General features: G+C 30.3%; 1 protein-coding gene across 2 annotated transcripts in view; it reads left to right on the top strand.

The window, feature by feature from the left end:
• The window catches only part of LOC100165521 (homeobox protein caupolican), a 65,048-nt gene that overhangs the window by 26,560 nt on the left and 20,000 nt on the right, over positions 1 to 18,488 (top strand). Inside the window, exon 1 of one of the 2 annotated variants that reach the window (XM_001946045.5) lies at positions 7,827 to 8,375. The exons of the other annotated variant lie outside the window; for it this stretch is intronic. Coding sequence (XP_001946080.2) covers positions 8,316 to 8,375 — 60 coding nt within the window. The 5' untranslated portion in view covers positions 7,827 to 8,315. Of the gene's footprint in view, positions 1 to 7,826; positions 8,376 to 18,488 lie in introns of those variants that run through there. 2 annotated transcript variants of the gene reach the window in all.

The following is an 18,488-nucleotide window of genomic DNA, read 5'->3' on the forward strand; positions in this document are numbered from 1 at the left end:
TGCACATATGACATATATAGGTACTAATTACTAATTGAGTCTCATGAACTTTAAAATAAAATATTAATTGAGTCCACGTTTTAATATTAACTAAGTTTCGTCAAACTTTAAAAAAAATCATATTTTTCACATTTTTACACTAATTAGGACTGTCTATTATATAATAAAAAAAACTCTACATGTCATGTATGGTAAAGAAAGTTTGTTTTTTATGTTAATTTTGAAAATTTGATCGGTGTGTGTAATTGATAAGTTATATATGACGTATAATTCAGTAGCAAAATTTACTTTCAATTAAATAATTAAATTGAATGTCTAATATTGGTAAAATTCAGTATGCGTTAATCTTTGTAATTAGATGTTCTTATCTTGCAAGTTGAAGTTTTTTTAATGCAACAGCTGAATTTTTTTCAAATTTATGTTTATTTGGTTTTGATCTAATTTCTTTTATTATTTATATTAGTATCTATTTCTCATTTTTACATAATATACAATCTTTATTTTTATCCGAAGAAAGACATACAAATTATAAGAAAGATATCAAGTGGTTGTCGTATTATACGTAGATATTTAAAATTTACTTTTTCAAACACCGAGTCAATTAGTATATTTTCGTTTCCTGATATTGCTGACTCAATTGGTTCATTAATTTTTCCCCATTCACGTATGAGACCCATAATTAGTATACCTATTCGCCACTTTTCACTTACATTTATTTAAGTACTAGAAAAATAATAATTAATAATAGGTATATTATATTATAAGATTTTCTCGGTGGATATTTTTCCATTTTGTTTTTGGTATAACTATCATTTTACAACCAGAATTACGATGCGAAATGTAATAGGCACACACATACAACAGTTGTACTACAGTACCTATATACATACTGACATACTGTACACAATACCTGTAGTATGGTACCTACCATATTATATAAAATATATAAAGTAATTAATTATATACTCGTTATACTCGTGTTGTAGTGGCGGTATAAAGGAAGGACTAATAAAACTAACTAGTAATATACATGATGATAATATTATAGTCCGGACTAAAGTTAGTAGTAAACTATAACTAGGCACATAATAATAAATATATACTCGCTGTCTCGGTGTCTCCACGGTATTGTTTCATATAGGTACATTTATGAATGTATATCGTATACAGTCTATATGCTCATATACCTGTACATGTTGGAAAACGTTTGTTTAACTGTCCGTAAACTATATAATATACATTTTACATATAGTTAAAGTGTGTACGCATATATATAATTAAATATGGCTGTTATTCATTTCGCATTTTGTCTACAAAAAATTTATAGAAGATGTACTCACAATATATATTATAATAAAACGTTGTTATCTTTGTGTGTATGATCTTGTTTTGGACGCGTACACCCGTAATTAGCAATTATATACCATAGGTGTACAATGTAGACATCAGAGGTCGCTATGTAAAAATATATTTATACATATAATAACCCACACACACATACACACACGAATATTTAGTCTAATTAAAAATGCACCCACCTATATACTTATGTACCTACACAGCTGGTAAATTTATTATATTGTAATAATATGTATCATTGTAAGTACACGAATTATTGTGATTTATTTTTCTACAACAAGTTTGACGAAAAGCGACCACGCGCATTAGGCACGCATTAGAATTAAAACGAAAATAATTAAACTACAATTAAATTGTACATAGAATAATAATAATAATACCATTATTATTGTTGCCTAATATAGTGTTCATGTGTTTCCCTAAAACTATATATATTATTAAGTATAAGCGCTGATTGCTGTTAAACGTGTTTACATTAAATTGTATTGTTCTACATGCTAATTTATAATTTATTTTTCATGGAATAAATGAACAGGTACCTACATATTATGTATATATGTATGTATACACTGATGCACTTATCCGACATATCGTTATATGACTATTTAGATGCATTATAATAATGACAAATAGATTACTATATATGTGGTATTTTGTATTTATGACGTCTCGACATTTGTATATATTATATTTCAATATAATATGTTGCATTGTTGCATAATACAACGCGTATTCATCGTTTCGATTACCTGTATGGCTATAAAATATAGTGTATACCTAGATTATATAGGTAAATAGAGGTACCTATACTTTGTAATATAATATGTAACTGATGATCGTCATTAATTATGAATTAATAACCCGATAATTATATTATGTAGGTATATTAAGATTACCGAGTTCCTATAGGTAGGTACACGTCTTTTTCAGGCATCATGTACAATAAATTTGTAGGCATTACAAATGCGTTCATAATTTTGCGATAATGCGACGTATTATAAACACTACAAGCATGTCTATATTATATATTATACTGCAATCGAAAATTTGATATGCATACGACTGCATTACCACAATTATAATATTTTAATACTCTTCCGAATTTTTTGTACGGTTGTTCATAAACGTACATCGCAACCTCGTAACGCAATGGACCGCAATGGACTGCCGGACTGGTATCAGTGGTATCACGGGTAGATAAAAATATTTAAATATTCTTTATTATGGTTCTGCGACTGGTTCAAAAATCCCTTACGATTCCACACACTTCATGGCGTAGCGCCGCCGTGGTTTAATGCATTGTTCAATAAAATGGTAAAGTTATTTTCCTTTGTTGTTAAAAGCTAGGGGACACGAAATTCAGATGCGTTTAAAAAAAATTAAGCGAAACACAATAAAAGCTTTTTATATACAATAGCGTGTACGCCGTACGGTGGTGTTTTCCCTTATCGATAAGAGAATAAAATCGGGTTTAATACACGTGTATATTATTATATAACGACGGCAAATATAATGTTCACAATCGTATCGGCTATCCACCTATTTATTCCAAAAATATCACCACCTCGATGATGTTCATATTAAATTGTACCTATAACCTATATAATAGGTATATACCTAATTATAATCTATCTTCCATATGAATAGGTAATGTGCATAAATTATTGCGCTACTCACGATAAATGTTACATTTATATGGGTACCTATACCCATTATAGACAAATTGATTCCAATTTAGTGGATTGTATATTTCTGAATGATTGACACTCCTATGGTCGTTCACGTTAACGTTCCTCGTGTAAATAATGTGATAATATTTAATATAGGTATAGGATTTAATAATATATTATGTAAGTGGCTAAATAGGTTTAGCCCCCATCATTTGGTCTACCTCTAGGCTTTTTACCATGCAGTTTCCATTCCAAAGCTACTCTAACTACTTCGTCCTCTCATCTTCTCACTATATGTGACCTGACCATTGTATTCTTTGGCCCTTAATGAAGCTTGTTATTGGTGTTAGTTCCAACATATTATGCAGCTCTCTGTTGTATCTCCTCCGCCAATTCCCCGTTGTTTCATCAATGACAGGTCCACATATTTTCTTCCATACTCTGTGCTCAAAAATACTTAGGTTTCTTTCTGTTTGTTTAGTCGTCGTCCAAGCTTCGCAACCATACGTGAAAGTCGGTCTTATAATAGCCGCGTACAGTTTTCCTAGATAACATTTTGGATGAAAATAATTTTGTCAGTGCGTAGTACGCTTTTTGAACGTTATTTAAATTATATGTAGTAAAATTATAAAACTGTTTTATCTGAAAAAAATGTTTGACCCCTCGTACCTATAATATATAAGTATAGTATACACAAAGGTATATGTAATGTGTAATGTATAGGTATATAGGTAGGTCAGTGGCGTAGCCATGATTTTTTTCGGGCGGGGGGGGGGCTGATAAATTTTTACATTTTTACACATTAAATACCTACTCGCACAGATAGATAGCTGAAAAATGTTAATACTTATACTACATTTTGAAATATTTTAAATACAATTTTAGACATTTTGAACAACTATCATAAACCATTAAAATAATTTTTAAATTTTCTTAACATTTCGGGTGGGGGGGGGGAGGGGGGGCTGCATATAGACAATATTTAGCCAATAAAAAACTCAAGATTTAGATAGTGTCTCGTCTAAATATATATTATTCAGTGTTATATACCTATACTGAAATATTATGCAAACGAACTTAATTGTGTCTGATTAAAATTGGCATTGTTACAAAAAAATCATGTTTAAATATGTGTATATATGAATATAATTGGGCTATGACCGTTAATATGTATATAAATTAAAATGTATAAATAAATAATTGTCAAAATAATAATAATATATACCTACATATATCAATATAACTTTATTTTAAGTACATACGTATTTATATACGTATATAGCTATATATTATAGCATCATACAAATTAACTCCAACATTTTAGACGTTGATCAATTTATAGATAACTTAAGTTAACAATAATTTCCAATGATATCTGAAAAAGAATTATTTCCCGCCCATTAAGGTGAATGAGATAAATAATTTTGTTTTGCTTCTCCTGAACAATTGATAAAAGTGGAGTTGTCCGGTTGTTGCACCGGACCCTTAAATTCTTATATGTGTACCTATTTATTGAACATTTATTTAACTCGTATAAAACGCATAGAATTTAAAATTGTAATATAATTTATGCAAATAGATACGGCCCAAACTATAATTGAAATTAATTAACAATGTAATAATGGGGTATATAGTAAAACATAAAATACTGAGTCAAAAACTTATATCAATAAATATACAAATATACTATTACGTATAAATATAATATTTCTAGTTTTTATCATAGTTTCACAAATTATAACATCATTATTTATGTTGATATCGTTGTTCGTTCCTACTATAATATATAAGTACCTTAATATAACCGTATCTTTATTATATTAGTCCATGATACTTATATGTTAGTATATAAAGATACCTATGTATCTACCTATATATAGATGTATTATGTACGTAATTATGCATATAGATGCATGAATGCATGATATGTACCTATAACATCCAGTTATATAAGTTATACATAATAATAGGTATACCTATATATTATTTATATAATAAATATTTTCATTATTTTATTAGGTATCTACTATCTACAAGTAATATTATTGCTAAATATTTTTTTTAACTTTTTGTAGATATTAAATATACTATTTTATATAAATGAAAAATAGGAATGTTGATTTTTCACATATAAAATTATGAAAAACAGATAGAATTAGATTACGTTTTTAATTTAATGTATATGCCTATGAATTATAATAGGTTATTATACAAATAATATAGAATATATAAGATAAAAGATTTTATAGACTATAATAGATAGTATATTCAGTATATATACATACAGGTATAAGCATTAGCGGGTACATTGAAGTAATATAAATATTGTACACAATATTTATAATTATTATAATATGTATACCTTCACCTAATTCTGCGAAATCATAATTGAATAATTTAATGGGTAGTTTTTAATATTATACGATGCCCTAATAGTAGGTACTATAGTATACTATACATATTTAGTATTTTAAGGGCTGACGTTTTCTATAGTACTTCAAAATTTCAAATTATGTATCCTTTTATATTATGCATATATAAACTATAAAGTGCATAAAACCAGAAATATATAGTTACTTTGCACATAAAACGAATAGTCTGTAAAATGGATATTCTATGTTCATTATTTAAGATAAAAATGTGGGTAATTAAAAAAAAATTGATGCACAATAATATGATTATAATTATTTACTTATGTCTTATATACTGTAAGTAAATTAGTAATTTTATACAATTAGTATAATATGATATAATATAAAAATGTATTTAAATTAAAACACAATTATTGTTATAATTTGTTATATAAATTGCAATTTGTTTATTAAATATATTATCGGGATTCAATTTAGGTTTAACGTTTTAAATATATATAATAGCTATGCGGTATATACACAAAGTATATATATATAAACTATAGGGCCTATAGGCATAGAAGAATTAAACTTACTTAAACAAATATGTTTTTTCATTAAAATATACGGAAAAAAGTCGTTTGATATATGAACCTCATTTTTGACGCCCATTTGAGTATTTATTTGAATGTATATATCCGTGTAGCCGTGTGGGTATATAAATATATTAGATGCCTACACCTATATGTATTTATATTTGTACAGTTGAAGATAAACCTTATATATTTATACTTTAAATTATTATAACGAATCCACATTTTTTTTATCCAGTTAAAGAAAACTATGATGATTAATTTTACCTAATAGAAAATTCAAATTAGGTACTATATATATGCATATATAATTTTATCCCGCATGATAGGATTTAACCCACTTTTATAATATGTATTGCTGTATAATATATTTACACGTAGAATTAGTTTAATTGAATATCAATTAGGTGCTATAGCTGTATATATAACTAGAGGTTTAGATGGACTTATTTATAATAGAAATGTATTTTTCGTCTTTTAAACAGTTTAATTTATGCGCATCATTCGAAGAGTCCGGTTCCAATAATTTATAATGTATCTATACGATAATGTGTATATATAGACATATAAATATAACCTAATAAGCAATAATATTATATAAAATGTACTATATATATATAGAGTTTATTATATACGTATAACCTATACGGGTTATACATTTAAAAACAACAAGGAGACGTCGGCTGCGATATAAATACGCGAGTCTGACAATATAATAATTTCCTCCGCAGGTCGTCGCGTATTCTCCTCCTCGCAACCCCTCGCGAACCTTCATCAGACACCGTTACCACCACTACATCACCATCACCATCACCACCACCCACCCAAGAGTCCATACAGTATCTACAGTGTCTACACCACATATTATATACATATTATATACATATACCTACAGCACACTGATCAAAGGAATTTCCCGACCGTTTGCCGGCAGATATAATATGTACCTATATATTATTATATAGTAGCCGTCGTGCAGCTCGTTGAGTATACATAGGTAGGTACGTATATAAATATAAAGCAGTTAGGTACGTGCGTATACGCGCAATAATATAAATTTCCACCGATCAAATACTTATATACCTACTTGAATATTATAATATATAATATGATGGTAGACGGCACCTGTGAGTGGGAGAGATTAATATATTGGAAGACAATATTATATATATATATAGAGCCTATACCTATACCTACTTATATAAACACTGAATCGTTTTTATAAGTATAAACTTATTTATTTATAGGAATTAACGCCATTATATACCTAGGGATTTTGTAAAATATAGGTAGGGATATACCTACATTAAATTAATATACCTATATATACATAAAATATTGGTGTGTGGACATAAAAATTTCAGAAAATTGTGTTCGTCGGTGGCTGTTTATTTACGTTGTATACTTATAAACTGCAGAATATATATAATCTGATACCTACACCTAATTTAATACCTATTATATTCTATTTATAAGCGTTTGTCAAATTTACAATTTATTGGCGGTGATCATCGTCGACGTCGCCGCCGCCGCCGCCGCCACCGCTCCGCTTGGACGGCGCGTGCACTTGGCGACGTCCGTCCGTGTTTCAATAAAATAAAATCGGAAAAAAGTGTATAAAAAACACACACACACACACATAATAATAAAACTACACCGCAAACATTGTGGCGGCGGCGATCGCGATCGGGGGTAGTGTGGGGGTGCGGGCGGTCGCGTCTCAGCCATTGGACGGCGCGGGCCACGTCCACGCGTGGCCCGGTGGGCGGGTCGCGCTACCGAACGCGGAGTGCGGAGTGGGGGTGGCCGAGTGGCGGTCCGTCGGCCGTCGCCACCGCCGCCGCAGCCGTCGTTCAGTCGCCGTCCAGAGACCGTACCGTGCGCGTCCCATCGAGCGTGCGCCCGCCGTCACACTCACACTCTCTAACGTGACACGACACACACACAATTACTGTACCATTATAATATTGTCGCGTATACAACCCCGCGCGCCATCCCTCGACCGCGCCGGAGAGGGCAGTTGTCGTCGTCGTGTCATTACTTAATTTCGGAATTTTTTTCCACCCTCTCGCACCGACCATGGAGATCAGATAACGAACCGTGTTTTATTTTTCAAATCCGTTTTCGCACGTCGTTTTTTTTTTTTTTTATTTCGATCACTCGGTCCGTCGTAGATAAGAAGATATATTTTGTAAATACTCCACATACGCGGGGCGCAATCGGTTTAAGTTCGCGTGCGAAAACAGTTTGATATAATATTATTATTATATACTCGTACTTCCGATCTATATAGAAGTATACGTTATATTAGCACAAACCGGTACAAATACAACTCAACACAAATGGTTACTATGTCGGCGTATTCTCAGTTCGGTTACGCGTATCCAACCCCCGGACAACAGGTAAGATAAACAAATATTATATATAGTGCTATAATATATAATAATATTATAGGTAGTGTTTCAATTTTTGTATTTTTATTATAATTCGTTGCATCTCATAATAATACCTGATATGTGAACAACAGTCTGCTAACAGTTTGGAATAGGTACTTACCGATTATTTTATTTGCACGCGTATATTATAATAGGCATTATAGATACTTACATTTATTTTAGTTTTTAAATCTAATAACCGTGTTACGTGTCCATGTTATACAAATTCAATATAGGTAAATATTTATTACAGTCTTTTCCTTAAATTATTATTAACATTTATGATGCCGCGTTATAGGTAGGAAGGTAGGTGCATACCTAAACTCGAATACGTGCAATCTATTTATATATAATTTTTGATGAACTAAATACTAATATTATATTATAATATTATAATATATTTCTTCCATTTTTGATTCACACATTTATGTTTTACAAAGTAAGTTCTTATATAGGTTCGAGTAGTAGGTAAAACTAGATAATAATAATTTTAGTTAGGCTTTAATGTTATGTTATAAATTATAAGAGTATAACATTAAATTATTTTCACGAGCTTAATAATTTATATAAGCTTAAATTTCTGAACCATTTAGAAATATTTTTACGGAAAAACTAATTTAAATCAGAGAAACTATCATCTATATTTATTCATTTGTTTTAAAATCTATAGTTTTTAGTAAGCTTTTTTCTATACTTACAGTCTTAACCAGGTTAAGTACCTATAGGTATAGGAAGCTACACTTACAACTTGAGTTTGTAATATGTACAAACAATTAATTAAGTTCTATAACTATTATTTTTCAATATGTATTTTATTCCAAATAATGTCGAGTTCTATGTTTTAATTAAACTGGTTTGTTTTAAATGTCATGACCATATTAAACTATATCTTATGTATAGGTATCTATTATTTTATCAAAGCTAATAAAAAACTATAGTCATAACTGTGGAAACAAATAATATTAACGATTAAGTAAGTAAGCATAATATTTACAAGAGTCCAAAGGTATTTGTATTTTATATCCCAAATCTTAAATTGGCTTATTACTATGGTGTATAGATACAATAATACGTAAAACTGCAGATTTAAGTCCATTATGTGTATAGGACTTGAGAATATACCTAAAATAAGTATACCTAACAACATAACTACCTATAATATAATATAAATAATATAAACAATATGTCAGCTATGTTTAAAATTGGAAATGCATAATTGTCTTTTAACGGACTTGTAATAATAAAGCAATAAATAGTAGATAATTATAATAAGTACCTAATGATAATATTAAAATATATATTAAAATGTATACAGACTAATAAAAATACAAATTTGATAACATATTATGTTTATTTTACTAGCAATCAATATATTTATAGTAGGTACCTAATAGGTAGGTGCCTACCGTTTGATATTTATAATTATCGGATATGAATAAAATAATTTGTTATTTCTTATTTGATATCAGAAAATGTTATCTCACAAGGTTGCCTTAAGGTTACTCTACATTAAAACTTTAACTAATTACATTACATTATTATATTATATTGCTTAAACAATAAAGCAAAATTTATATTAGGTATATCTATAGAAGTAGGTACATATATGTTTAAATATAATACATATCTATATTTTTTAATTTGATATTCTTATAATAAAAATTTGTTTATATTTTAAACTTAAATTATTATTAGTTATTAAATATCAAGTTATAACTTAAAAGTTTGATGATATATAGTTACATGTAGGTATTTACATATACATGGTACTGTACAGTATGTACTTACTATTATATCTATTACACTGTGAATCTACATAGGTATTAACTTAAAAATATTTGTTGACTATTTAATACCATTTCAGTTCATCAAACATTATCTATGATGTATATAAATATTAAAAATATATGTATATATATTATATATTATTATGTTTAGATATTTTCTAATCCTATAATAATATGACAAAACGTATCAATGTAGGCATATAAGGATACACTGAGATGTCCAAAAATTGTATAAAATGGCATCCCCTATCTGTTTAGTATTTTATGCACCTCGTGAGTTTATTGTGAGGGTGAGATGAAAAGCTTATTATAGCGTTGGACATAGTATGAAGTCCTGCGAGCTTTGAAATTGTAATGTATTCGCATGGGTAACTTAAATATACATATAAAATGCTACTGATAATAATATAAACAATGGTTAATATAGGGAAGATTAAAACTGTATACCTATAACTAATCTATAAAACTTGTATAACGACAATGTTAAAAATATTATAAGGGACTCCGGGGGTAGTACCATGTTTTCTAAATGATCATTGGAGGTTGACGAAAGCGTTTATTAATACGTGCAGATTGCAGGCAACCGCCACCCCAATCGAAATATTTATTAACTCCATACAAAAACTATAAGCTGCACGTTATTTAGCCATCAATGCGGTCGATCATTATAATATAGGGTTTTCGAAATACTCACCATAAATTAAATTAAAATTGTGATTTCATTATTATGTAGTACGTGACAAATAATCGAAAAATAGAATGATTAATTCAACGTGGAATGTATAATGTTATGTTTGTATTATATTAGCTATATGTATTATAGTGTTAAACTATAATAATAGTGATTAATGCGTTTATTATTTGCAAGTCTGTGCAAACGGTCTATATAGGTAATTACCATATTGTAGGTTTAAGGTTATATTAAGAATAATTTAAAGAAACATTTGACCACATCCCACTCGCCCGAAATTGATTTTCAGTTACCGTCATCATATAAATAACACATATGGGTAGGTACTTTTATACATGGGTTTTTGTAAGATAACATATAAGTTTATTTTTTACAAAACAATATTATAGGTATAAGATTTATCACTAAAATTGTTTTGAATGCGGAGTATTCGTACCCATTTGAAGTATGAATATAATATTCAGTATGTAAAAGTATATGAAGCTATTGGGGTATATATATAATATAAGCATAGTATATATATCTTACATATGCAGGATTTAGGATTTAGAGCTTACTGTAGGGTCAATGTGAGCTGGGACACTAACGAGATTTCGAATTTGTATTATATAATATAAGGGCGACAGCGTTCTAACCTAACCTAACCTGCACCTTTCTGGGTCCTTCGGCGAGCACTGACGATTGAAACAATGCAGGCGGACTCTGGGACAGATTACCGCGCGAAAACCCGCCGGAGTGTATACCTATCCCCCTTATTTGTGCGTGCATATATATATATATATATATATTATGTATGTATATAATACGTTCGTAGGTACGTATTATTATAATCGTCGACAACAATGGGCGCGCAGCAGCAGATGAAATCGGATATTGTGCGCGCGCGGCGCCACGGTCTTCGTCGTCGTGACGCGTATATAAGGTAGGTATATAATATGTATATTTATGTATTATATATATATATATATACCTCCACGGATCCTATATCCCCACCGCTACTGCCGTCGTCTTTATATATTATATGAATTCTCGTCGTGGAGTTAGTCTCTTTCGTCAAAATCCGTATTTTTACCGCCGTCAATACGCATTACAATGATATAACTATGGGTACTGGCCACAACTGTAAGTAGACTGCAGTGCTTGTACTGACGCGGGTTCCATGTGTGGCGCCAACGGCACAGCCACCGCCGCGATAGACGAACACAGATAACGACGATTGTTAAAATAAAAGAATATATAATACAACTTATTATACCATTATAATAATATCAGCTACCGCATAAAAATGACCTTATTAATTTAAAAAATATAATGTTTGTAAACTCTTCACTGGTGCACTGCTGCTTGTTTTATTTTTATATTTTTTATCAACGTTTTGTATTGCACAAAGGCTGCACCGTCTAATTAAACAACGTACTGTGTATAATAATTAATACTATACTAAGTAATATATATATATAAGTGCTAAGTAGTTAATAATATGTACATACCAACGCGGATGAAAACATTTGTTGTTTACCGCAAACGCCGCCGCGCCGTGCCATGTTAATAAAACGTCGGCTGTTATCGGTTTGGACTATGGTTTTCTAATTGGAACTCATGTTCCCAATTCACTTATAATATGTATATGTATGTATCATTGTATTTATATATTATGTGTGTACGTGTGTATACAGAGCGTATATAATATTAAAATAAACTGTGTTATATGCAGGTCTAAAAGTCGTGTTTACGACTTTGTACTGTGTGTTATACAGTCATTTAAATCGGTTGTAATATATTATGACAAGCATAAATAAATTGTCCATACAAGATTCGTGATAATCGACGTTTTATGTTTGTATAAAATATTTACCTCATGAGAAAAAACTAAATTACGCACTTACACACATTTAGGTATAGATACTATATTATAAACATTAAAACATGTATAGGTACAGTGTATATACACTGCACTACAAGTAGTATTGATAAAACTCGTGTTTTAACAAATCACCAATACCGCGAATAATTTTAAATCAATTACCTAATAAAGTATAAATTAATCATTAAACATTTATCTATACTATCTACTCGGACGTTACTATAAAGAACCGTTTCAACTCCTTAATTAAAATTAGTAATGTTTATAAAACAAATTAATTAACATATTGGAAGTTAGATTAAATTATATTTTTTCTTTTATATTTAATATACAACTATATTCGTTCAAGAGACGAGATCGTTCCCGCGTTTGTGATGTCTCCGTCTTACTTGGTAACGCATAATTACATATATACTTACATACATAAAATTGTACAGAAGAATTAATTTTATTGATTTTACTTTATAATATTTTGAGGATATATTTGAGTTAATTATAGCCAATTAAATAATTTAAAGGTTTATAAGAACTCTATATTCCACATAACCTTTTTCGTATTTTAATTTTAAAGCTATAGTTACGAGAATTAAAAAAAGTTAATGTTCTTTAAAATGTGGTTTGCGAAATATATTTCAATATAATGTTATGAATAAAATTAGTATTATTAAAGTATGAATGATATTATATTTGGATACAAAACATACGTCATTTTTACAGAACGTTAAATATATAATTTAGGTAATATGGTTTTGACGAGAAAACAAACATCAAGGCTGAAATATATCATATCTTTTGAACTCATCGGAACTATGTCCAACGCATTACAAAATCACGCTTCCATGGATGTCATAATGTATAGTTGTTGTAACTAGGTACATACCTACAATGAAATTATACTAATAGCTCAACAACCAGCAGGATTTACATGATCCCGAATGGTTTATACTTTTTACAATATTATGCAATGTTTTATTGGACTGGGGTTGATGTAGTAGAAACATTAAATATGCTTAAATATTAATTATTGCTGAATAATTGTCCGTCATTATGAACGCGCAAAATTGAATTTATTGATAAACGTACATAATATATAATACCTATATGTAAATAATATATAATATAATATTATATTGTTTCGACAAACACGATTTTCGTATAACTTCCGGTTTTACGCTGGGTTGAAGTTCTAATGGGAAATTGTTGTAAAACAGTTTGTTACGGTTTGTTTTTCGCGTAATATATATAGAATATAGATAGGTATATATATACTGCCACGTAGCTTTTTAATTATCGCACATAACGTGCGTCGGTACATATAGCCTATAGGTATCGTAGGTACCTACAATATAATATACATCACACGCGCGCGCCAGTTACTGACAAGTTATGGTTTTTAATTAAAACATTTTTATTCTTAGCGTGGGAATTACTAATTATCTCAATTTAGAATCGTCGTGAGTCTATCCACTGGAGCAATAACGGTCCGATTTTACTCGGCATAATTTTCGGATTTTTTTTTGGCAATTAATAATAATTATTAACCCAAAAAACGATAGGAACCTCGTTACGGCGAACCGCTCACGTATATTATACGCATTTTATATAATATAATATATAATTATTAAATAGGAAATACAATGAAAAAAAAATATACGGTCACTCTGTGCGGTGGTTATAATATTGCTGTAAATTTTCCCGTTTTTTTCCGTTTCAATAATATTATCCGTTTTTTTTTTGTTCTATAATAAATCATATAGTACAATAAATTATACATTATACCTCAATGACATCGTTTAGCCGCCAATATTGAAAGAGTCGTTTTTCTCGAGTCTATTTGATGCGACGAGGTCGCTCGTGACTAGCAATTCGAGCTGCAGGCAGACCATATTATAGTGTATATACTGTATATAATAAATATATATATATATATACTTACCTATAACTAATTGCACTCCTACTTTACACACAATGTCTACCGTAAGGTTTGGCGGCGTGCATATATATACATTAAACGCGTGCAGTTGCGGGTGTATAATATGTAAGTAGTATAAGTACGAAAATCAGCAGTCTAAGCTTCACGGTCTACCGATCGGCTACCGACAATTTATTATACGTATATTTATAATATATAAAGCTAGGTGTATACTATTTTTTTTTCATTTCATTGTTTTCACGGCAATAGGATATATGCGACTTTTAATTATTGTTTCTCGCGCGCTAACAGAATACAATAAGCTCTACGTCGTTTTGATTATATTTTTCGTTTTCCACCCGACAAACATTGAATTCGAATATTAACCTATAGGTATAATACATTACTACCTATGCTATACATGTGGAATGTATATACATTACCTATATACTTCGAAAAGTTTTGATTTCATTATACATACAATGTTATCTATTATATGCCGCCGTACTGGTCGGACACGATATATTATGAATATTATAAAATATGTTTATATATATTGTATAAATATATTTATATCGGTATTGTATACCGATTTCGGTGCAAATGAATCATTTCGTATGGCGGCGGTGACCTGCGGGAGATGGCCGTTGGGCAGCGTGGTAGACGTACGCGTATATTGCGGGAGAGCGGAAAAAAAGTATAATATATTAATATAATAAATAATCGTAAAAAACGGTCACAGCGCCGGGTGTATATATATATATATAATAAACGATAATCTTGTCAACGTTTTTTTCTACTTTTTAATATTATTATTTTCCAACAATAAGCTCGTATATTATTTCGTTCATGTCGTGTGGGACGTTAAGTATGTAAACAATGTGTCAACAGCTCTCTCGGAAAGAGATGGAAAAAAATAAACAGGAGACTTTTTTCTCTCTTACTATATATCCATCTCCATATATATAATAATATACAGCTTAAAATATTTCACGAAAAAACAATATCATATTATATATTATACTCTCGAGCAAGGAAATTTGGATGAGAGGGGTGGATGAGGGCGATGGCTATTCTTGCACGCCTAGGTTATGAGTTATGACACGTGTTTCTTATACATATATATATAGTAAAAAACACGAGTTTTCCCTTACCCGCAATGTAGTTGATTGATAACCCGGCGAAATTCGCATACGCCCGCGTTGCAATTAAAACGCGTTACGCATGACGACCTCGACGATGATGTCGTATATTCGTATATATGTGTATTATTACAACTTATAAGTATCATAAGTACACTTAATATATGTATATAATTACTATTGAAAATGTTAATTAACAAAAGCACATTTTAGCACATTTATAATATATAGGTACTATAGTAAGGTATAATAGAGTATTAGAGTGCAAGCAGCAGTGTAGAATGCAAAAAATAAAAATAAAATATAAAATACGCGCGTGTGGGTATTTTATGTTATATGTATATTATGTACGCGTATAATATATATTTATAATATATAACCGTAATAATGGCTGTTATCAGTACGACGATCAAACGCATCGCGTATATATACACACGGTGGTGGTGTGTTGTATATACGCACATATATAGCCCACGAAAACGGGTTCATAAATATTTATGAATTGTTACTGCGTGTATAAATTATATAGAATTTTATTACGTTACTATACACCCCACCATTGGCCTCCTACCCGTTTGTATACGGTATTATATTATATAGTGTCCGGGACATAGGCTAGCCTGACGCCGGGTGTCCGCGTGTGCAGTATATCTATATAGTTATATAGTATAATATAATATAATACATAGATAATATGTTTAAAATTATATATGTATACTGTATAAGTCTTATCCGTTTATAATAATATTATAAATTACAATAATAATAATAATACGATCGGCGAGTTGTTGTTAATAATATTGCTAGAATAAAAAAAAAATAGAACGCCGGCGAATACTTGACTCATTTTTGCCGGTATATTTGCGCGCGTATTATATAGGTATACCCATTTAATAATGATTAAATAGTTAGGTACCCATATTATATTATTATAACGGACAACCAAATCGATTCTCGACATGACAGCGTGCAATAATAATTACGCACACGGTACCCGCGAAATTTAAATTCTGATTTACGATAGGTATATTATACGTCCCTATAAACATTATAGGTATAGATATTGTAGATAGGTATACCTACTATTATATTCATCTGCCGGCGTGCGTGTTTGATATATGCGTCGGTAACCGATCATATTTCGCGTGCCACAACAATATTGTTAAATAAATAATAGTAAATTATAATATAATATTAATGCGCGTATAATCGTGTAAAGGTTTCGAAAAACACGGGCATCGACACCTGCCTACGGTTTCCACCGAACCGACGTCGCTTCGCGTTTGTTCCGCGTCGCAGTAGACAATAATATACATATATACATAATAATAATATATTATTATGATATTATATAAAAAAAAAAAAAAACTGTGGCGGCCCATACAGCCGGGTATCTATGCGTATATAATAATAATATATAGCCTATAGGTGTGTATGTACGCATAATAATATATTGTTATATTTTCATTATTGTCTACCGCCCGGCCATTCCGGTCTATTGGTTTTTGCGGTCGAGTTGGTGTTGACGACGACGACCAGATATAGATAATATAATATATTAATATACGTAAGTACGTATATATATATATATATATAATATACCTTTCTTGAAAACCCGACGAAGCGCTTTCGGGTTCACACCTCACAACCGGTCTACTCGCCACCGTCCACATACACACGCACACATACACACACACCACACTATATGACTGGTATCGAATGGCCAATTAAAATAATTATACGACGACAGACGCCCGCCGCCCGCAGACGGGACTGTCCGCGCGAGTAATAACGTCGTCGTCGTCGTCGTAGCCGCCCGTCGTAATACTATGCGTGCGCACACCTAAACCGAGGTGACGACGGCGTTTAATGTTACGAAACGTATCAATTTCCTTTGCGCACGTAGATTTTGCGCAAAAACGACGGGCTGTACTTATGCATAGGTATATATAATATTATCTGTATAAAAATTATATAACGCGCAAATTATAATATTATACCGACACAATCTTATGCATTACGATGGTTTTGTCTGGCCACAGTGTACGCCCGGTGTGTGGATGCAGTGTTTGTGTGTATAAACAAACTCGTTTTTGCGACAACAATGCGTTAAATTATTATTATTATTATTATCGTCAGCTACGCTTTTTCTCGGATGAATATCTAAATCGATCGTCACGTATATTTAATGATAATATGTATAATAATATAATATATAATAATATTATGTTAATATTGTGCCTTCATTCGTTTTCCCCGCGGTTCTTGATTGAAACCAGCTGTCATAACTCGTAATCAACTTTTACCTCGCACCCTCATTTACTCACGATTATTTCGTAATTCAGATTCCCCACAAACTATAATACATACAAAGTATAAACTAAATAATATTATACTTCAATATTGTTCTCTCAACATTTCGGTGTAAATATCATTTTTACTATAATTACCTAACATAAACATTAAAATGACAATGTCTTACTATTATTATACAGATGTAACTTTATGCGTATATAAATAAAAACTATACGATACTACATATCTAAACTTTTAAAGTTGTTAGTCTGCTATAATCTGTATTCTATAGAATACTTCCACTGTTCTTGTTTTCTCTTTCGCGTGGTTTTTAGTATAGGTATTACATATTCATATAATGTATACAGCGAAGCTGTGAAGGTTCGTCT

The sequence above is a fragment of the Acyrthosiphon pisum genome, chromosome A3 (genome assembly GCF_005508785.2).
Source record: "Acyrthosiphon pisum isolate AL4f chromosome A3, pea_aphid_22Mar2018_4r6ur, whole genome shotgun sequence".
Classification (NCBI taxonomy): Eukaryota; Metazoa; Arthropoda; class Insecta; order Hemiptera; family Aphididae; genus Acyrthosiphon; species Acyrthosiphon pisum.